At 42.3% G+C, this 22,755-nt stretch overlaps 1 protein-coding gene and 1 pseudogene across 1 annotated transcript; one reads left to right on the forward strand and one right to left on the reverse strand.

The window, feature by feature from the left end:
• Positions 1 to 258: 258 nt before the first annotated feature.
• LOC129858128 (adhesion G protein-coupled receptor E2-like) lies at positions 259 to 5,914 on the reverse strand. The gene is made up of 13 exons (XM_055927115.1): positions 5,841 to 5,914; positions 5,685 to 5,723; positions 4,973 to 5,032; positions 4,742 to 4,873; positions 4,396 to 4,527; positions 3,769 to 3,897; positions 3,610 to 3,647; positions 3,402 to 3,518; positions 3,165 to 3,327; positions 2,577 to 2,699; positions 2,270 to 2,436; positions 1,961 to 2,125; positions 259 to 766 (listed from the first exon to the last, which is right to left on the reverse strand). The coding sequence occupies exons 1-13, from the start codon at positions 5,869 to 5,871 to the stop codon at positions 608 to 610; spliced, it is 1,455 nt and encodes a 484-aa protein (XP_055783090.1). The 5' UTR covers positions 5,872 to 5,914; the 3' UTR covers positions 259 to 607.
• A 10,301-nt stretch (positions 5,915 to 16,215) lies between these two features.
• Positions 16,216 to 22,210, forward strand: LOC129858637 (cytochrome c oxidase assembly protein COX18, mitochondrial-like; annotated as a pseudogene).
• The last annotated feature ends 545 nt before the right edge of the window (positions 22,211 to 22,755 follow it).

Below are 22,755 nucleotides of genomic sequence, written 5' to 3' on the forward strand. Positions count from 1 at the left end.
CCAAAACAGACTGACATTTCAAACAGCTCTTACACTAAAAGGGCATTATCATAATGTCCACAATTTCAGTCTTATTCCAACCTCAAAGTGTTTCAATATACATAAAACTCAGGAAATCATGTTCTTGACTGCACTGGGCCTTTAAGTCAGTTTGGGTGTTTGGAAGTCTTTACACCATGTGGGCAGTTCTGTAGGCCTAGCCTAATGAGAGGCAAAAAAAACAATGTTTTGGGTGAGCAATGATCAAATTCATTGTACTTTCAGTATGATGTCGTGCTTTAATTCTGAAAAAACGGACAACTCATACTTAGATATTTATAGTTAGAATGGAGGAAATAATAGCGAGATATTTTAATTTAAATACCTTCTCAAGCACTGTAAAATAAACAGGAAAAATATTACTTTCACTTAAAATAACTCAGTTACAACAACAACCAAGTGGCATAATACTGGACAAATGCAGCGTTGAGTGGATATACCACTATTCTCATCTCTACTAATTACAGACCGCGTTTATGAGATTAAAATGACTTAACTATGTTGCCATAGAGATCAGACCTCTTCTGTTACACTCCAGAACTATTATAAAATATTTCAAATCTATGTCTTATTTTCTATGTAGCTGTACATCCTGTTGCCGCCGGTGTCCTCCACGACGTTTGCGGCTGGCATGGCGACACCACAGGGTTGTGATCAGGGACAGGACCACACAGGTCAGTGCCACAAAAACACCCACCCACATCACCAACGACAGCTGCCCGCTTCCCTGCCAACGAGGAATAACAAGCATCAGACACACACCATCTAGACAATACGAACATATCAAACACAACAGCAGCACTTAAGCACTCAACAAGCATCAAACTCCCCTAAATAATGTGAGAAATTAATCAAACACTTACATTTAGTAGTTTAAAACATGAACATTTCCAGATGAGCCAAAGATAGACTCTGACACAGATATCTGGAAGTATATTTTCTCCCCCTTCAGATGTGCTACACTAGCTACAGTAGGTTTCCATCCATTTGGCAACAGATTTACATGGGAATACTCTAAAATCAGCATTAAAACAATATGTGCATTTTCCCACCAGAGAGGTGTTTTCATCAAATTGACTTGTTGCGAATAAAAGGCTGTGCTTGATGACATAGTGCAGATAAAACTACCCTTTGTGGTAAAATGTCCATGTACCGAATAAAATAAAATACAAGTTAAATGGGTTTAGATGGCATTTTCAACTCTGAGGGTTTTTCTCACAATTATTTTTTTTGCACTTTATAGCAAATGTGCCCACTCCGGTATTGCCCTTAAACACACAGCGCTATTTGAAAGCAGCATCAAGCTCATCACCATGCACATGTAACAGTTTAACTTTAGTCCGTCCCCTCGACCCGGGCGCGAACCAGGGACCCTCTGCACACATCAACAACAGTCACCCACGAGGCATCGTTACCCATCGCTCAACAAAACCGCAGCCCTTGTAGCGCAAGGGAAACCACTACTTCAAGGTCTCAGAGCAAGTGACGTCACCGATTGGCAGGCTATTATCGCACACCACCGCTAACTAGCTAGCCATTTCACATCCGTTACACACATTCACCACCCCAGGAAGTTCAACATAAACATATTTAATTTGTTGCCTAATAAACTGCATGCTTTCCAGACAAGTCGTAGTGGGAGGACCACACACGTCATAGCGTGACTCCAAGTTTACTTTCATATCATGTTTATTATATCATTATTTGGCCTTAAATGCGTTTCCACTGACATTTCTTGCATAAATATTTTTACAGACACAAAAAGATCCCACCTTGTCTAGCGTATTTTGTTTTCTTGACATTTAGAAAGTTTTCCAAAACATTTTCTGTTTCCATCAGGCCTGTCATGACTTATTTTAAGCGACATGTACTTTACTCGCATAAAAAGGTTGGATGGAAAACTGGTTCGTGTTCTCTTTACCTTTCTCTGATGGATTCCCTTCAGCATTGCGAATGTGCTGAGATGGTTGCAGGAGCACACTGTTTGGTTGGAGTTTGACATCACTGAGGTGCAACCCCGCCCAGACCACACCCCCGGTCCATTCTCATCCGACCAATAAACACAGGTGGGGTCAACATCACTGGACTAGGACACAGTGGATATGGGTTGGGGTCAATTCCATTTAGACTCAGTCAATTCAGGAAAGAATGTGACTAAATGGAAAATATATCAATGAAAAAAATGTTTTACTGACAGTCAGAAAATATTAATTAGAGACACAAGTGTTACCTGCAGGTGATTGAACGTGAGATTAACCGGTTGGGGCAGGTTTGCTGTGTTGGAGTTGCTAACGGACACCGTCGCAGCACTTGACATGAGCTGCTGGCTCTGATGAGAAGTGTTGTCCTTCAGACTATCCAGATTCTTATAGCTGAGCAGAACAACAAACGCAAACCCTGCACACAAAAAACAACACAAGAAAACATAAGGCCTGATACAAAAACATGTACAACTCACAATATCTCAAGTGAATCTATCAATGTATGTCTTTAGTAATATTTGGAGCAGATGATTGGTACTGTAGGACTGCGGCTACCTGGGTAATTCTGGTCATCTCCGACCACCGTCTCCCAGGTGGTGTCAAGTTGAGTGTTCTCATTGGTCAGGCTGACTGGTCCTTTAGGTGAAGTCTTGTCTCTCCTCACCATGATCTCAACCTCTGTTTTTCAACATATTGACAAAATCAACACAGACCAGAAATCACCATTAATGAAAAAACACAGTATTGCATTAATTATATTTTAACGTTGACACGATGTAATGTGCTCGTTAGAGCTCCGTTTATGATCAGTATGGTGTTCAGATTGTAGTACCTGCAAGGTGGTTAGTAAATGGGAAAGGGGGATACCTAGTCAGTTGTCCAACTGATTGTATTCAACTGAATTGTGTCTTCTGCATTTAAACCAACCCCTCTGAATCAGAGAGGTGTGGGTGGCTGCCTTAAATCGACATCCACGTCTTCTGCGCCCAGGGTTAAATGCCTTGCTCAGGGGCAGAATGACAGATTTTTACCTTGTCAGCTCGGGGATTCGATCCAGCAACCTTCCGGTTACTGGTCCAACGTTCTCACCGTCAGGCTACCTGCCGCCCCATTGTAAATATGTGCTCAGTGTGTGTGTGTTACCTGTGTGGTTGGTCTCTATCCTGGTCACGTTCTCTGTCAGCAGTGGAGCGATCAGTCTGATCGAGATTTCAATGGTTCTCAGTAACTTAGTCACTTCACTGCTACTACGGTGACCATTGGACTGGAGGTCCAGTTGAAGAACATCCGTGGTATTAACCAGTAACTAGAGAAGAGAGACATAAGGGTTTTGTACGTGTGTGTGCGCGTTTGCATGTGTGTTTCTGTGTGGTAACTTACTGTCAAAAGCCCATCTCCAGTTGTCAGCGGTCTTGTAGGTCCAGACAACGTAGAGTTGTTCAACACCAAACAGTTGTTTCTCAACAGAGACAAGAAACTATCAAAGCCTGGTAGAGTCTGGGAGGAAAATGCATAAAAACATTTCAAGATCAAGGAAAAATACCCTTTTCTCAATTAATAATGTAATAATTCAAAAGTAAAGCTTTACCTGTCCAGGCTGTGTTTCGTACTGGTCACAATTAAGCTCTAAAGTAAAAACATGCAGACATTTTTATCTCAATACCCTTCTACAGTACACTGTGTACAGACCTGTCCATGATAAAGGAGTACATCATGGACGACAGGTGGAATGGTGCTTGTTTCTCACCTACACACTTCGTTTGGTTTTTGCCAAAGTTAGTAAATCCAGCAGGACACTGGCACCAGTAACTGCCATTCATGTTTTGACAGATGCCCCCCTTTCCACATACTCCGTCTGTATTACACTCGTCAATGTCTGAAAGAAGAAGAGAGAGATGGCGAATTAAGGGAGAGAGGATGAAAGTGTGGGATGACAAGGAAAGGACGTCACACACAAACATTTTACCAGTGATATTCTCAGGCTCTAATCTAAACCCAGGAAGACACAGTATTAAACATCCTGCGGTGTTGACGCATGTTCAATTGTCCCCACAGACGAGGAGCATGTCTATACACTCGTTGATATCTAAATAATGTTGATGAGTCCAAGTGTAAGAGGGTATGCTTCCACCTGCATCACCGAAATGGTACCTTTTCGGTGGCGCAGCTGGCTAGTGTGTTGTCAAGCAGACAGTTATGTGTGTTTGTTAATCAGAGGATAATTAGTTTGAGCCAGGGACAGTAAACCAGGCACAGTGAAGCCTGTTACACAAGGAGTAAATGCAAGTTGAAACAGAATATTTTGGGTCAGTCAAAATAACACAGCATTGGATGGGACAGTCAGAAGACTCAAGAAGAATTGTGTTTCTCTCACCTACACACGGAGTTTGTCCGTCGCCAGAGTTCCTAAATCCATTGGGACACTGGCACAGGTAGCTACCCTCCTGATTAAGACAGGTTCCCCATTTCCCACAAATATTTGGGATCTCAACACACTTGTCTTTCTCTGAAAGAGAAAGCGTTTGTGTTGTCAAGCAGACAGTTGTGTGTTTGTTAATCAGAGGATAATTAGTTTGAGCCAGGGACAGTAAAGCAGGCACAGTGAAGCCTGTTACACAAGGAGTAAATACAAGTTGAAACAGAATATTTTGGGTCAGTCAAAATAACAAAACATTGGATGGGACAATCAGAAGACTCAAGAAGAATTGTGTTTCTCTCACCTACACACGGAGTTTGTCTGTCGCCAGAGTTCCTAAATCCATTGGGACAATGGCACAGGTAGCTACAACCCTGATTACGACAGGTTCCCGATTTCCCACATATATCTGGGAACTTAACACACTCGTCTATGTCTGAAAGAGAAAGCGTGTGGTAAGGATGAAGTGGAGATGGAGAGATGAGGGTGAGAGTGTCTGATTATAAGGATGATACTAAAGACACAGAATTCTTACCCAAGCATTGTTGTGTGGCACCAGTAGTCAATAAACCCAGAAAAACACACACAGTAGTACCTAAAAAATACATAAATTCTAAAAGCTTTAACAGGAGCAAGGTATTGTGTTTCATTTGAAAACAGCATAACATGTTATAAAAGCAGAATATTTCAGGTCATCCCACCCCCTTAACCTTTGACCTCCTAACAGCTAATTCCATGGGTGAAAGCACATGATAGTGTTGAAGCAAGCTGAATTGTCCCCACAGATGAGTGAGTTGTTACTGCACTCGTCGATGTCTAAATGACACAACATATACAAAAGAATGTTCTGACACGTGTAATGTTACATGGCCATTTAAATGCACTGGTTTTGGCTAGTCCTGCTTACATACGATTGACTCTCAAACTCAAGGTAGCCATAAGAGTATTGATTCAAAGCTCTATACATCAGAGGAAAATAATGATTAAAGTCATATTTAATTCACAATAAATACATATTTTCTGAATAAAGACCCCCCTTAAAGTGAATGGTGTTGAATGTTCTTGTGCAAGGTCTGGTTTATGCTGGAGAATGAACAAATGAGCCATGTATAAATTGCTGATATAGGTGAATATTACTGATCAACCTAACAATACAATACAAAAAAAGTAAGTCTAAAACCTTCACATTCAGTCTTCATCATCATCACAAATAGCATAACACAAAATCCCCTTAGCTTCAGCCCCACCTTTCTGTGGCGCTCCATGACCATAGTCCTTGAGAAACGCTAAATGAAGACATAAAAGAAAGGTTGAACTGCACACATACATATAATAAATATATAGCTTTTTAACAGACTCAGTGATGATATGTTGGTCAAATAAAAAGCTGAACATTTACTGACCCAGAATCAGGAGAAATATAATTGCTCCCATGCTCTCTGACAGGCGGTGAGTTAATGTCAAACACCAGCTTGGCTTTACTTCTAAATAATGATTTGATAACATCACGCATGTGGTCAGCACAGTGAAGCAATAACAGTTCATCTTAACAAGCAACGTCTTCCTCTTTAAATAGCAACCGCCCCTAAAAACCAACTTCTCATTTAGAAAACAGCCTATGTAGCATCGACATGAGTCCAAAACGTATTCTTCACTGTCAAAATTGACTACCAAGTGTAAATAGGATAATTTGTCATAAAGTCAGTCTTTGGCTGAGTTTTGTGAGATTGTGGTCGTGACTACTGCATCACAACATAAATGACGGTTGGGTTTGTTGAAATGGAGTGGAATGGATGGAATGGAGTGAATGGAATATTATCAAACCCATGAAAACCATGTTTTTTATACCATTCCATTTATTCCATTTCAACTATTATGAGCCATTCTCCCCTCAGCAGCCTCCACAGCTGTTCAATACTGCCCACAGCTGGCAGCACACAAGTAATCATCAATTCGGAGTGCAGCAGCACCCGACCCAATCCTAATGCCTGTGGTAAATTTGGATTAACTTTGGATTTCCATATGGGGCTAGTTAGGGACCATCTGTAAATTGCACAATGTACATGGGATGGTATGTTACCATTCAAATAGCTCCAAATGTCAACGACTTAAAAACCTCAAACCAACTATAAATTGTAGAAATTAATTTACAAATATTGAAAGCATTTCACCCGAAATCTAAAGGTTGTGCAACATGAAAATATAGAACCTTGGCATGACCCTGGAGAACACCCTGTTGTTCTCTGCAAACATCAAAGCGGTGACCCACTCCTGCAGGTTCATGCTCTACAACATCGGTAGAGTACAACTCTACCTCACACAGGAAGAAGCGCAGGTCCTTATCCAGAACACAGAAGCCCGCATGGTTTTCAACCTTCCCAAGTTCTCTCATGTCACCCCGCTCCTCCACACACTCCACAGGCTTCCAGTCGAAGCTCGCATCCACTACAACAGCATGGTGCTTTCCTACGGAACAGCAAGAGAAACTCCCCCTCCCTACCTTTAGGCTATGCTCAAACCCTACACCCCAAACCGAGCACTCCGTTCTGCCACATCAGCTTCCCCCTGAAGCTAGGACAGCAGAGTCCCTGCCCATCTTCCGAAAACATCTGAAACCCTACCTCTTCAAACAGTATCTTAAATAATCCTCCTCCTCACCTCGACCACCCCCCATTTTTTTAAATAAAAAACATAAAACACTTAACCAGCACTTGCACTTGACACCACCCCACCCCCCTTCTAGCTCTGAATCTACAGATAGCTACATTACTGAGGAAAAATGTACTTTCTATGCCTGTGATATGTGGTTGTCCCACCTTGCTATCTTAAGATGAATGCACTAACTGTAAATGGCTCTGGATAAGACCGTCTGCTAAATGACTCAAATGTAAATGTAGTTGTCTCCTTTCTCTCAATTAGTTTCAGCCAGCTGGTGTGCGATTGTGGCAAAGTTGGTTGGACATTGTATAGCCTGCTCCAGTGTTAGCTAGGGACTTCAATCAATTATCATTTTTTAAACAAATAATTAATTGACTAATGTCGGTTTAATTATTTGAATTCCATTTTATTTGGTGGTTTTCTGCGATCTCAATGCTCACATTGCACAGTTTCCCTACAGATAAATCAGAGCCGGTCTGTGTTTCTTTTACGCCTCCTGCGGAAGAGACATACGAATGCTCAATCGTGAGGGGATAATATAGAGAACAACGGATACTTTGCAAGGTATCTCTACCTGAAAATGCATGATCTAAGTGATTGATACTTGGGATTCAGCAGTCATAAAAGTATGCCTTAATTACTTTGAAGAACTACAAAATAGTCATTTTGTCAGACAGCATAGACAACAGCTCTAGAGATGAGATGATTACTTGGAATGAAATTATAAAGTTGTAAAATAAAAACACACACTGTAACTCTTCTGCAGTAAAATCTCGTAAACCCAAATTCTTCTCTGCAGATGCCACCACAACACCTATTTTCTGTAGTACAGTTGATCACCATGGCAATAAACGCTAAAAAGCCAACCTCACTGTAGCAAATTTCATTCAAAAAAAGTATACTACTCACCAGGAGCCTCTTAGGATCCCACTCCCTTGACCCATCTTCCTGTACTTTCTTCTCTGCCTCAACATACGACCCCTTCTGTACAACTCTGACCCTGGCAACCTAAACCTGCCTCTCGCACCGCACCACTTCTGATCCCCAGGAACATGGGCACCGCTACAGTTAACACATACCGCTTCTTTCACTGATACTACACATTCCTTTGTCCTGTGCCCTCCTGAACACTTCGCACACCTTGGAATCTCCCTCCTACACACTGCTGCAACATGACCATAAGCTTGGCACCTGAAACACTGTAGTGGATTTGGCACAAAAGCTCTTACGGTATAACCGATATATCCTAACATTACTTTGTCGGGTAACGACTCAGCATCATAACTGAAAAGGACAGAGAGTGACTCTTCTGTTTCAGCACGCTCGCCACCGGGTCTGCGTCGCACCAAACGGTGGGTTGTCACAGACACAGACGGGAATCCACCTCCACCCTTACCGCTACGAACAAACAAAAATAGCGAACAAAAAGAGACCTATAAGCAGTTGTTACAACAACAAGAAAATAGTTTAAAGTGTTTTGTCCAAATACTCGTGGATTCTACTAATAAAAGAATGGACGACCTGACTAGAAAGGTCCAGGACCAGAAGAACAGTTTGCAGTTCTCCCAGGATCAGCTCGACAAGTTGAAACAGGAGAACGGCAAGATGACAGGAATCTGTATGTCATTGAGAGAGGACATCAGTTCTGTGTGTGAATCCATGATAACAATGACAGATAAATCAGACTATCTTAAGGGACAATCAAGGCGAAACAACATGGTTTTGGATGGAATTGCAGAATCTCCACATGAGACATGGATGGAGTCGGAGGACAAAGTGAGGGAGATGATCTCTGAGAAATTGAAGATGGACCACAGGAAGATTGAGGTGGAGTGCGCCCACAGGACTGGAAAACCCACCACTGAGCCCAGGTGATAGGCCCAGGCCGATAGTGGTCAGGTTCCTGAGGTTCAAGGACAAGGTAGCTATTCTGGAAAGAGCCAAGAACTTGAGAGGAATGTATATCTTCCTCAACGAGGACTATCCTGAAGCTGTGCACCAGAAGAGGAAAGAACTGATCCCAGCCATGAAAGCTGCCAGAGCGCGTGGGGACATTGCGTACATCCGCTACGACAGGCTCATTGTCCACCCTCCCTCCCAGAAGCCTGGAAGGGATGAGAGAGCCAAGCCTATGGGTTCATAGCTTCAACCCCGCAGCACACACACACACCAATGGATTAATGGACTGCTGAATGTATATCTTTTTTTATCTTGCTTTGTCTGCTCTTTCAATATTATGTCTATCACTGATAAGCTACCAAGGAAAAGGCTGAAAATAGCCCACATGAATATATGTAGCCTAAGAAATAAGGTTCATGAAATCAATAACTTGCTAACATCAGATAACACTCATATATTAGCTATTTCTGAGACTCACTTAGATAATTCATTTGATGATACATCAGTAGTAATTCAAGGATATAACATTTATAGAAGAGATGCTTATGGGGGAGGAGTTGCTGTATTTATTCAGAGCCATATCCCTGTATTGCTTAGAGAATATCTTATGTCAAGTGTTATTGAAGTGTTGTGGTTGCAGGTTCACTTGGCACATCTAAAGCCTTTTCTTTTGGGGTGTTGCTATAGGCCACCAAGTGGTAACAGTCAGTATCTAAATAATATGTGTGAAATGCTTGATAGTGTATGTGATGTAAACAGAGAGGTCTACTTTCTTGGGGAGCTGAATATTGGCTGGTTTTCAAGATGAAGCTTCTTACTGTAAGCTTCTTCTTACAGTGCCTGTAATCTGGTTCAGGTTATTAGTCAACCTACCGGGGTGTTTACAAACACTACAGGAACAAGATCATCCACATGTATCGCTCACATTTTTACTAATGCTGTAGAACTTTGTTCTAAAGCTATATCTGTACCCATTGGATGCAGAGATCACAATATTGTGGCCATTTCCAGGAAAGCCAGAGTTCCAACAGCGGGGCCTAAAATAGTGTATGAGAGATCATACAAAAGATTTTGCTATCTTATGTTGATGATGTTAAAATATTAGTTGGTCTGATGTGATTAATGAGGCGCATCCAGACGCTGCACTTGATGAATTTATGAAAGTGCTTCTTCCAATTATTGATAAACATGCACCTGTTAAGAAACTGACTGTTAGAACTGTTAAGGCTCCATGGATTGATGAGGAATTGAAAAACTGTATGGTTGAAAGAGATGTGGCAAAAGGAGTGGCTAATAAGTCTGGCTGTACATCTGACTGGCTTATTTACTGCAAGTTGAGAAATTATGTGACTAAACTCAACAAAAAGAAGAAGAAACTTTATTATGAAGTCAAGCTCAATGATATAAATCATGATGGAAAAAAAACTTGAGTACTTTCAATGAAATTACATTCAACTCCATTTTTCATTGAATCAGATGGCTTATTCATCGCAAAACCATTTGATGTTGCCAATTATTTTAATGATTATTTCATTGGCAAAGTGGGCAAACTTAGGCAGGAAATGGCCACGGCAAACAGTGAGCAATTATATTAATGTATAAAAAAACAAATAATGGAGGAAAAGCAGTGCAAGTTTGGATTTTGTAAAGTTAGTGTGGGAGAGGTGGGAAAATGATAACGATCAATAAAGACAAATCTCCTGGCATTGACAACTTAGATGGAAAGCTACTGAGGATGGTGGCTGACTCTATAACCACTGCTATCTGTCATATTTTTCATCTGAGCCTAGAGGAAAGTCTTTGTCCTCAGGCCTGGACGGAAGTAATACCGCTACCCAAGAGTGGTAAAGCGGCCTTTACTAGTTTTAACAGCAGACCTATAAGCTTGCTGCCAGCTCTTAGCAAACTGTTGGAAGAAATAGTGTTTGACCAAATACAATGCTATTTCTCTGTGAACAAATTAACAACAGCATGCTTATAGAGAAGGGCACTCAACATGTACTGCATTGACACAAATGACTGATGGTTGGTTGAAAGAAATTGATATTAAGAAGATTGTGGGAGCTGTACTGTTAGATTTCAGTGCAGCCTTTGATATTATTGACCATAACCTGTTGTTGAAAAAACTTAAGTGCTATGGCTTTTCAACCTCTGCCATATCGTGGATTCAGAGCTTTCTATCTAATAGAACTCAAAGGGTTTTCTTTAATGGAAGCGTCTCTAATGTCAAACATGTAAAGTGTGGTGTACCGCAGGGCAGCTCTCTAGGCCCTCTACTCTTTTCTATTTTTACCAATGACCTGCTACTGGCATTAAACAAAGCATGTGTGTCCATGTATGCTGATGATTCAACCATATACGCATCAGCAACCACAGCTAATGAAGACACTGAAACCCTTAACAAAGAGTTGCAGTCTGTTTTTGGAATGGGTGGCCAGTAATAAACTGGTCCTGAACATCTTTAGAACTAAGAGCATTGTATTTGGTACAAATCATCCCTTAAGTGCTAGACCTCAGCTGAATCTGGTGGTGAATGGTGTGGCTGTTGAACAAGTTGAGGCGACTAAATTACTTGGCATTACCTTAGATTGTAAACTGTCATGGTCAAAACATATAGATTCAATGGTTGCAAATATGGGGAGAGGTCTAGCCGTAATAAAGAGATGGTTTGCTTTTTTGACACCACAGTCCAAAAAGCAAGTTCTGCAGGCTCTAGTTTTGTCTAATCTTGATTATTGTCCAGTCGTGTGGTCCGGTGCTGCAAGGAAAGACCTAGTTAAGCTGCAGCTGGCCCAGAACAGAGCGGCAAGTTTGGCTCTTAATTGTAATCAGAGGGCTAATATTAGTACTATGCATGCCAGTCTCTCTTGGCTAAGAGTTGAGGAAAGACTGACTGCATCACTTCTTCTTTTTATAACAAACATTGTTTGCATAGTCAACTTACGCACAGCTCGGACACACAGACTTATCCCACCCGACATGCCACAAGGGGTATTTTCATAGTCGCCAAATCCAGAACAAATTCAAGAAAACGTACAGTATTATATAGAGCCTTTATTGCATGGAACTTCCATCCTTCCATCTCATATTGCTCAAATAAACAGCAAAACTGGTAAAGCAACACCTCGCGGCACAACACCTCTCCCTTATTTGACCTAGATAGTGTGTGTGTGTGCATTGATATGTAGGCTACGTGTGCCTTTTAAAAAATGTATGTAGTTCTGTCCTTGAGCTGTTCTTGTCTAATGATGTTCTGTATTATTTCATTCTGTATTATGTTTCATGACTTGTGTGGACCCCAGGAAGAGTAGCTGCTGCTTTTGCAACAGCTTATGGGGATCCTAATAAAATACCAAAATTACCAATATACCCCAGTAATCACTCCTATCAATGGCGCCCTGTTGTCACGATCGTTGTAATGATGAGACCAAGGCGCAGCGTGAGTAGAGTTCCACATAATTTTAATCAACTGAAATTCACCTAACAAAACAACCAAACGAAATGTGACGCTACAGGTGTGCACTCAGGCAACTCAATGTAGACAAGATCCCACAACACAAACGAGGAAAATGGCTACCTAAATATGATCCCCAATCAGAGACAACGATAAACAGCTGTCTCTGATTGGGAACCATATCAGGCCAACATAGACATACAAAACCCCTAGACATACAAAACCCCTAGACATACAACACCCCTAGACATACAACACCCCTAGACATACAACACCCCTAGACACACAAAAACCATAGACATAAAAAAACCTAGACATACAAAAACCCTAGGCATACAAACTAGCGTACCCACCCTAGTCACACCCTGACCTAACCAAAGATTATAGAAAAACAGAGATATCTAAGGTCAGGGCGTGACACCTGTTCCTGAGAGCAAAGCAAGTAACAGATATTTTCCTCATTCGCATGGCGCAGAGCACTCGCTGCCTCTGGGAAGAAGAAACACAAAAAATCTTCACAAGTCCACTTCACTGATTCAACAGTACCCAACTCCTTTTTCACCCAATCTGAACCCACGTGTCAGCCAAAAGGCAACGGTCTACTTTCTCCAAAAATGTCACTCCTACTCTACCAGAATCATCTTTATCATGACCGTCGGGGCGAGGCTCGGGCTCTGAGACCTTCACTTCACCTGCCACCTCAGGTAATTCATCCTCCTTCTCTTCTAGTTCATCTCCAGAGCTACTGGAGTACAGCTCATTCTTATGAACTCGACACCAATCTTCCTCGACACATTGCCTCCCTCGTTGTTGCTAGCTTCATCGGATTCAAACTTTTAACCTACTTCCTTCCGTCTCCTCATCGACCCCAACCCGGGAAATATACTTCCGTTACAATTCTTATCACTTTCACTGTCTGACACCATGTTCCAGGCATAGACTGTAAAAAATACAGTAAAAAGAAAAAACTATGTCTCCATCCCTCCATCCTGTTTGTGAATGACATCATTAGGTCTTAAAGAGACAACGTGCACTTTCATAAAATACGAGGTTGTGTTTTTTTATGCAAATGTTGTTGATTAGTATAATAAAATAAGTCCCAAATGGCAGGAAAACAGATTGTTTGTAGTCTGTAGCCTCATGATATCAGCCACAACAAGCTCAATAACACTACTGAATATGCATTCACCTGAATTATGAATAGGCCTAGGCTATATCTTGGTTAATTTACCCAGTTTATCAATAGAGATTTACCATTCAAATAAATGATTACCATTATGTTGTTATGTACAGTAAACAAAAATATACATGCAACATGTAAAGTGTTGGTCCCATTTTTCATGAGCTGAAATAAAAGATCCCAGAAATGTTTCATACGCACAAAATGCTCATTTCTCACAAATTTTGTCCACACAATTATTTACATCCCTGTTAGTGAGCATTTCTCCTTTGCCAAGACAATCCATCCACCTGACAGGTGTGGGATATCAAGAAGCTGATTAAACAGCATGATCATGACACAGGTGCACCTTGTGCTGGGGACAATAAAAGGCCACTGTAAAATGTGCTGTTTTGTCACATAACACAATGCCACAGATGTCTCAAGTTTTAAGGGAGCTTGCAATTGGCATGCTGACTGCAGAAATGTACACCAGAGCTGTTGGCAGAGAATTTTATGTCAATTTCTCTACCATAAACCACCTCCAACGTCGTTTTAGAGAATTTGTCATTACGTCCAGCTGCAGACCACATGTAACCACGCCAGCCCAGGACATCCACATCCGGCTTCTTCACCTGCGGGATCGTCTGAGACCAGCCAGGAGTATACCAGGAGTCTCCCCAGGAGGCTCCCCAGGCCCACCCATGGCTGCGCCGCTGCCCAGCCATGTGAAATCTATAGATTAGGCCCTAATGAATCTATTTCAATTGACTGATTCCCTTATATGAACTGTAACTCAGTAAAAATGTTGAAATTGTTGCATGTTGCATTCATATTTTTGTTCAGTATAGTTAGATTCATAAAAACAAAGTCAAATGTATTGTATGATTGTATAATTGACTGTATAAACAGACACAGGTCAGGTCATTATCTGTGTGCAGTTTGACTGGCAATTTGCAATTCAAACAATAACAAATCAGCGACCCTACTACAGTTTGGATAAAAAGCTAAGGGATTTGGCTAGATAAATGTAACCACTCTCAAAACAAATGATGATTAGCAAATAAAAAAAGGGGGTTTCTGGTTAATCCTTCACATTTTTACAAACATATTTTATACTTTTCAAACACAAGTGGTCAAATATATTTTTCTGAATATGAAAACATTTGTGACTCCCTTTCCTCATATAATTTCCAAGCTAAATTTCCCTTCCTTGTTTCCTAGCATCTTTTCTTGATCGTTTTCTTCCTTTCCTCCTTTGCTATGCTAGCTCTCTTTCCTCCAATAATTTCCTAATTCTCTTTCCTTTCCTCCTATTATAGCTTCCTTTCTTTTTCCTTGCTCCCTTTCCTTCCCTAGATACCTTTCCTCTCCTCCTTTCCTAGATCAATTTATTCCTTTCTTAGCTTAATTTCCTCCTTTCCTTATTCCCTTTCCTTCCCTAGCTTCCTTTCCTACATCCATTTCCTACTTTCCCAGCTTACTTTTCTCCTACTACAGTATTGACTTAGGGCATTCTGCACTACTACTACTGAATGTCACACCAGCCTTCGCTTTGGCTCCCCCTCCTGCCCAATTCAGACGTTCGGCCTCGCCGGCCTTCTAGCTGCTGCCGAACCTGCTGTGGGCAAACGCCCTTCACTCATCAACCCCGTACATGTCTCGTCATCATTACACACACCTGGTTCCAATCCCCACTCTATCACTGTATATATACTCCTTTTGTCATTGTAAATGTTGCTTGTTTTCCTGAGAGGATTTTCTCCTACTATTTCCTGAGTACTTTATTATTTTGCACTTTGGGTTTCGTCCCGCTTTTATATATGGCGCTTTAATAAATTCAGTAGTTCTACACCTGTGACTGCCTACTCTTCTCTACACTTGTGACACTGCTACTATTACAGTTACTTTAACAGTACCAGCAAATCAGTGGCCCTGTGGTAGAGTGTAAAATAACCTTGCTGCTGCTCGTTTGCAACAGCTTTCTTGGGTGGTTCCTATTCTTCTAAAGTAATGGGAAAGTTGCTGCAAAGTGCAAAAAAAAAATTTTTAAGTTCCAATGTCCAGTGACCTTGTTGCCCGTGTAGCTAACTAGGTAAACTGATCAATCAGATAGCTACCAGCTTTCTGGTAACACAGCCTTAAACAAAGCACTGCAAAAACTTGGAAAGCTGGTATCACAGTCTGATTTACCAGACTACCTAGCTAGCTACACAGGCAACAGGTTATACACAAATGTGCCAATGGTGACTGTTGGTTTCTATATTACTGTGCAACTTATTTAGCCCGTTCACAAATGAAGCCTACTTCTTATAAAAATGGTCCTATCCTCTTAAAGATTTGTCACAATACTGCCACGGAATATTAGCAAGTACTTGGGGCTCTCGAGTGGCGTAGCAGTCTAAGGCACAGCATCTCAGTGCTAGAGGTGTCCTACAGATCCTGGTTCAATTCCAGGCTGTATCACAACTGGCCATGATTAGGAGTCCCATATGACAGTGCACAATTGGCCCAGCGTTGTTAGGGTTTGGCTGGGGTAGGCCTTCATTGTAAATAAGAATTTGTTTTTAACTGACTTGCCTTGTTAAATAAAGGTTAAATAAAAAACATGACATCAAATGAACCACCTCCCATTCGAAGCATCTCCCACGCTCCCTTTGCCTGTGACCACCACACAAAACAACGCAACCACATCTCTCTTAGGGTGGCCACATTATCCTGCCTCCATCCTAAAGTTGTCAAATAAAACTTCATGTTTCAGCCCGGTAGACCAGTTCCTACAACCAGCGGTAGAGGCCGGTATGAGAGCATAGCAGACTCTACTCCTGTCTATCTGACTGAGCAGCTACTGAGCTATATCCATCAGAACACAGGTCTACCATGGTGGGCCAGTACCGTCTGTACCACCGTTCCCCTGAGGACAGTCGTAACACTGCCACTGGGAGCCTATAAGGTGGTCATCCTCGCAAAGGCCTGTGTTGCATCAAGAACCAAGCATCCTATTATACAGTGTGTTTTTCAGCCCTTGTTGGTGCACACACTAGTCTCAACAGGGTCAGAGTTGAGCTTGAGAAGCCCTGGGGTGAATCTCCATAGTCTAAAGTCAAGTAGCATCCTTCCTCATCTTATTTCCTTAATTTGCACAGGTGAAAGCAAATATCCAGGAAGCATCGACAAGTGGTTTCACCTATTTTGTGAACACAGACGGATGCAGTTGAAGGAGAAGAGATACGAGTAGGAAGCTACTTTAGACGATTGAGGTACACCCCTGGTGTAATGTATTATTTGCTAAACAATTTCATATGTAAATGTACAGTATCCAAACAACCACATCAGATTTTATCAGGAAAGAAGTGCTCATCCATATTGTTATGTTAAACAAGTGAAACATGATATCATCACAATGGGGAGATGTTCTCTGCTGCTCACTATTCCACCAGAGGGAACACATGAGACGTGTTGAAACTCCCTCGTCTCCCTTCGTTTTGTCTGTTATTGAAACATCCCAGGAAGATCAAGATGTTTACACACATTCTGGGGAACTATGACAGGCATTTTAAAGTCAGCCAATGCTGTGACTGGTGCAAACGATGCTGAGCGCTTGGCCTTATTAAGCATTCTTTCCCACTCCTCAGCTGTGGGATGTCGTTTTTTTCCTGCCTCCACCTACTCCTTTTCCTCCCCTCCCCAGTGCTGCTCTCTCCCCCACTGTGTGAGAACAAGGGTCAGCATATCGCTCCCCCTCTCACAGGCCTGATACACACACACACACACACACACACACACACACACACACAGACAGACAGACATGAACGCACAAGCATTCTATTATACTCATGTCTGTGAATGACCTTCATGAGTCATCATGAGGAGAACAGCATTTTTACTTAAATATTTGGCTGTAATACATCAAGGTCACTGACTCTTGAAGGACTTTGAGAACTTGATTTAAAAAAGGAGCAGTCGGGTTGAATGTTTCGTTGTCATAACTCGGAGAGAGTGCTCCCTTCTGACCAGGCTACTTGGCTACCCTGATTCACTCTACGACCTATGTCCAGTTTTGGGTTACTAATGTGTGCGGTGTAATTTTATATGTCTTTTGGCTGCAGGGGGAGTCTATGTTGAATCAAAGCTAACCCCTGGCTTCTCTTTGCCTTCAGCTAAGTTGAAGACCTGAAAATGGAGATAGCGGAGCTGGCTAAGAGGTTGCGCTACGAGATCTCAGTGCGAGCCAAGTGAAAAGGGCTGGATGGAAAAACACTGCCGGTATAGAAATGACCTTTGACCCAGGCTCATGGAGGGCTGCCTCTGGGAGCTTGGCGCCAACCTCAAGACTCTAGTCTATACATATCAACAAAAATAGAACGCACTGCCTCGCTCAGTACGGAAGTGGTCAGATGATGCAGATGCTTAGCTACAGTACTGTTTTGCTAGCCCAGACTGGAATATGTTCCGGTATTCATTGGCGAATATTCCACATTAGTCACCGGCTTCATCAATAAGTGCATCAATGACGTCGTCCCCACAGTAACCATATGTACATATCCCAAACAGAAGCCATGGATAACAGGCAACATCCACACTGAGCTAAAGGCTAGAGCTGCCGATTTCCAGGAGCGGGACACTAATCTGGACGCTTATAAGAAATCCCACTATGCCCAACAAATGAACCATCCAACAGGCAAAGTGTAAATACAGGACTAAGATTGAATCTTACTATACCGGCTCTGACTACCAGATGAGCTAAATGCTTTCTATGCTCGCTTCAAGGCAAGCAATACTGAAACATGCATGAGAGTACAAGCTATTCTGGACAACTGTGTGATCACGCTCTATGTAGCCAATGTGAGTAAGACCTTTAAACATCTGGCAGGTCCAGATGGATTTCCAAGACGCGTACACAGAACATGTGCTGACCAACTGGCAAGAGTCTTCACTGACATTTTCAACCTCTCCCTGGCTTAGTCTGTAATACCTACATAGTCCCTATGCCCAAGAAAGCCAAGGTAACTTGCCTAAAGGGTAGCCATGATGTGCTTTGAAAGGCTGGTCATGGCTTACATCAACACTAATATCCCAGAAACCCTAGACCCACTACAATTCACATTTCGCCCCAACAGATCCACAGATGATGCAATATCTATAGCTCTCCACACTGCCCTTTCCTACCTGGACAAAAGGAACACCTACATGAGAATGCTGTACGCTGACTACAGCTCAGCATTCAACACCATAGTACCCTCAAAGCTCCTTACTAAGCTAAGGACCCTGGGACTAAACACCTCCATCTGCAACTGGATACTGGACTTTTTGATGGGCTGGCCCCAGGTGGTAAGGGTAGGCAACAACATATCTGCCACACCGATCCTCAACACGGTTGCCCCACAGGGTGAGTGCTTAGTCCCCTGCTGTACTCCCACGACTGGGTGGCCATGCAAGACTCCAACACCATCATTAAGTTTGCAGACGACACAGCGGTGGTAGGCCTGATCACCGACAAAGATGAGACAGAGACCTGGCAGTGTGGAGCGCTAAGTCTAGGTCCAAAAGGCTGTTGAACAGCTTCTACCCCCAAGCCATAAGACTACTAAACAGTCAATCAAATGGCTATCCAGACTATTTGCATTGACCCCCTTTTTTACGATGCTGCTACTGGCCATTTATTATCTATGCATAGTCACTTACTACCTACATGTACATATTACCTCAATTACCTCGACTAACCTTTACAACCGCACATTGACTTGGTACCGGTGCAGCCTGTTTACAGCCTCATTATTGTTATTTTATTGTGTTACTTTTTTTTAAATGTTAGTTTCTTTAATTTAGTATTTATTTTTCTTACTTACTTTTTAAAAACTGCATTGTTGGTTAAGGGCTTGTAAGTAAGCGTTTCATGTTAGTCTACACCTGTTGTATTCGGCGCATGTGACAACATTTGATTTGATAAGCCTTGCCTTTTTGAGTTTTTCTTAAAAGAAAAATGCTCTCTTGATCTTCGCTGTCAATGCAATGTTGTATGACAGTTTCCTTTTTAGATCTATTTTACACTGAACAAAAATATAAATGCATTTTCTAAGATTTTATTGAGTTACAGTTCATATAAGGAAATCAATCAGTTGAAATACATTCATTAGGCCCTAATCTATGGATTTCACATGGCTGGGAATACAGATATGCATCTATTGGTCACAAATACCTTAAAAAAAAGGTTGGTTTTCTGAATCATGCCCCTGTCAGTATCTGGTGGGACCACCAGCCCACCACATCTCCTTCTCATAGAGTTAATCAGGCTGTTTATTGTGGCCTGTGGAATGTTGTCCACTCCTCTTCAATGGCTGTGCGAAGTTGCTGGATATTGGCGGGAACTGGAACACGCTATCGTACACGTCCATCCAGAACATCCCAAACATGCTCAATGGGTGACATGTCTGGTGATTATGCAGGCCATGGAAGAAGTGGACATTTTCAGCTTCCAGGAATTGTGTACAGATCCTTGCGACATGGGGCCGTGCATTATCATGCTGAAACATGAGGTGATGGCGGCGGATGAATGGCACGACAATGGGCCTCAGAATCTCGTCACGGTGTCTCTGTGCATTCAAATTGCCATCGATAAAATGCAATTGTGTTCGTTGTCCATAGCTTATGCTGGCCATAACATTACGCCACCGACACCATGGGGCACTCTGTTCACAACGTTGAGATCAGCAAACTGCTTGCCCACACAATGCCATACACGCTGTCTGCTATCTACCCGATACAGTTGAAAACGGGATTCATCCACGAAGATCACACTTCACCAGCATGCCAGTGGCCATCTAAGTTGTGAATTCTCCCACTGCAGTCAGGTCAATACCCTGGTGAGGACTATGAGCACACAGACGAACTTCTCTGAGACGGTTTCTGACAGTTTATGCAGAAATTCTTCGGTTGTGCAAACCCGCAGTTTCATCAGCTGTTCAGGTGACTGGTCTCAGACGATCCCGCAGGTGAAGAAGCTGGATGTGGAGGTCCTGGGCTGGCGTGGTTACATGTGGTCTGCGGTTGTGAGGCCAGTTGGCCGTATTGACAAATTCTCTAAAACGATGTTGGAGGTGGTTTATGGTAGAGAAATTGACATTAAATTCTCTGCCAACAGCTCTGGTGTACATTCCTGCACTCAGCAATTGCACACTCCCTTAAAACTTGAGGCATCTGTGGCATTGTGTTATGTGACAAAACTGCACATTTTAAAGTGACCTTTTATTGTCCCCAGCACAAGATGCACCTGTGTAATGATCATGCTGTTTAATCAGCTTCTTGTTATGCCACACCTGTCAGGTGGATGGATTATCTTGGCAAAGGAGAAATGCTCACTAACAGGGATGTAAACACATTTGTGCACAAAATATGGGACCAAAACTTTACGTGTTGCGTTTATATTTTTGTTCAGTATAGATCTGGTTAGTTATGAAATACAATTTAACTTCTGTGAAGAAGGTCCTTGTTGTTCAACTGATAAATTACACTGTATCAGGTTTCCATGTCAGCAATGAGGTTTTACAAGTAGTAATTAAATTGAACTTCCTTAAAAAATCCTTTGTGTCCCATTAGATACCAATTCAAGAAGAACCTGAAGAGAATAGTGTCTGAGCTGTATGCGGGGGATAACTGCCACCCCGTCAAGGCCAGCCTGCTAGTATGGGTGCAGCTGCCCATGTGAGTGTGACTCTCCCTGGCCCTGCAGATCCTGAGCCTGGGGGTGTCTGATGACGCCACTGGTAAACCTCCACAATGGTACCCACCTAAATGGTAATAGCTGAAAACACACTGAGGATGTTTTCTCCCCGACTTTAGTGACAATTCCACCAAGTCCACAGGACGTCTCTCTTATATGGAAGATACACACACACACATGCTGTACATTTTATAGTTGGACAGATGTTGCGACAGACAAACCCTGCTTGTCCCTGAATAGCCTTCTCTGGTTTTGAAAGCCCTCGCTCGCTCTTTCCCAGGTACACTGATTCATCCTCCCAATCTAGCACCCCCCCCCCCCCCCCCCCCAATCTGTCTCGATAATCTGGAGTGTAATTTTGTTGTCTTCCTTCAGAGCACCATGATCGTTACATAAGAAACCAATCTGCCAAAGAGAAACCCAAAACACTGGTCCACATGAGAGTAGGCCCATGAAATCCTCCAAGGAAGACTGAAAAAATCGGAGGCTATTCCTGACCTTTGGTTTAGTTAGATCTATTCTAGTAGGGTGATGTTTCATAAGCTTTTTCAGATACGATTCTGAGGGGCTACCCATATGAACCTCGCTTCCAGTTGAATTTTATTTTATGTATAGAATTAAAACCTGCTTATTTGTCTATGCTGAATGCCAAAGATTGACACACTATCATTTTGCCCTCCTCATTCTTCTCTAGTCTATGACTCTGTACTGGTTGACCTCCAGTTGTGTGGGACTGGGACACAATCTGCTCCTGCGCTCGCCTCGCTTCCGGAGGCTGTGCCGCATCCCCTCCACGCGCTCCAACTCAGACACGCCTTACAGAGATATTGCTTCTTCCTTCGTTTCCAAATACATAGAGTCAAAACGGTTTTCCATCTCATAGTGGATAAAAGACTTTCAATCCTAAATCAACCCTAAAGCCCCTTCCCCAATTCAGCCAGTCAAGGCATTAATGATTAGCTGAATAATCACGTGTTAGCGCTAGGTTGGCACAAACACCTGCACTGTACACCCTGTATCTCTCCAGGACAAGGGTTGGTGACCACTGAACTGAGATCTAGAGTGGACCACGATGGGTCATGGTCCATCAGAGAAAATCAGACCTATCCAACACGTCCATATCTAACTAACCAAGTCAGTATCAAGATATCTATGTGACTGGTGTATACTGTAACATGTACGTGCATGCTTACTTTGAAAGGCAACCACTCCTTGTTCTACCCGGGATAACTTGGTGTTGTGATTAAGGAATGTAACTGGCAATGCAACTTTAACTGGCATTGTAACTGGCAAATGATGTGCAAGAAATGTATTTAAGATGACCACCATAGTCATGGATGATCAGTGGATGCTAGATTTGTACTTTGAACATCCAGTGTAAATTGCATAAAATGTTTATTTATTGAATGTGAATATCATTATGTGATC

Source organism: Salvelinus fontinalis, chromosome 6 (genome assembly GCF_029448725.1).
Source record: "Salvelinus fontinalis isolate EN_2023a chromosome 6, ASM2944872v1, whole genome shotgun sequence".
NCBI lineage: Eukaryota > Metazoa > Chordata > Actinopteri > Salmoniformes > Salmonidae > Salvelinus > Salvelinus fontinalis.

What these genes read in the sequence shown, in the direction of transcription:
- LOC129858128 (XM_055927115.1), bottom strand. Translation starts at nt 5,871, where the DNA reads ATGGGAGCAATTATATTTCTCCTGATTCTGG. An exon ending in TGCCACACAACAATGCTTGG is followed by an intron (nt 4,874 to 4,972) that starts GTAAGAATTCTG and finishes TTTCTCTTTCAG; the next exon opens with ACATAGACGAGTGTGTTAAG. An exon ending in CGGACAAACTCCGTGTGTAG is followed by an intron (nt 3,898 to 4,395) that starts GTGAGAGAAACA and finishes TTCTTCTTTCAG; the next exon opens with ACATTGACGAGTGTAATACA.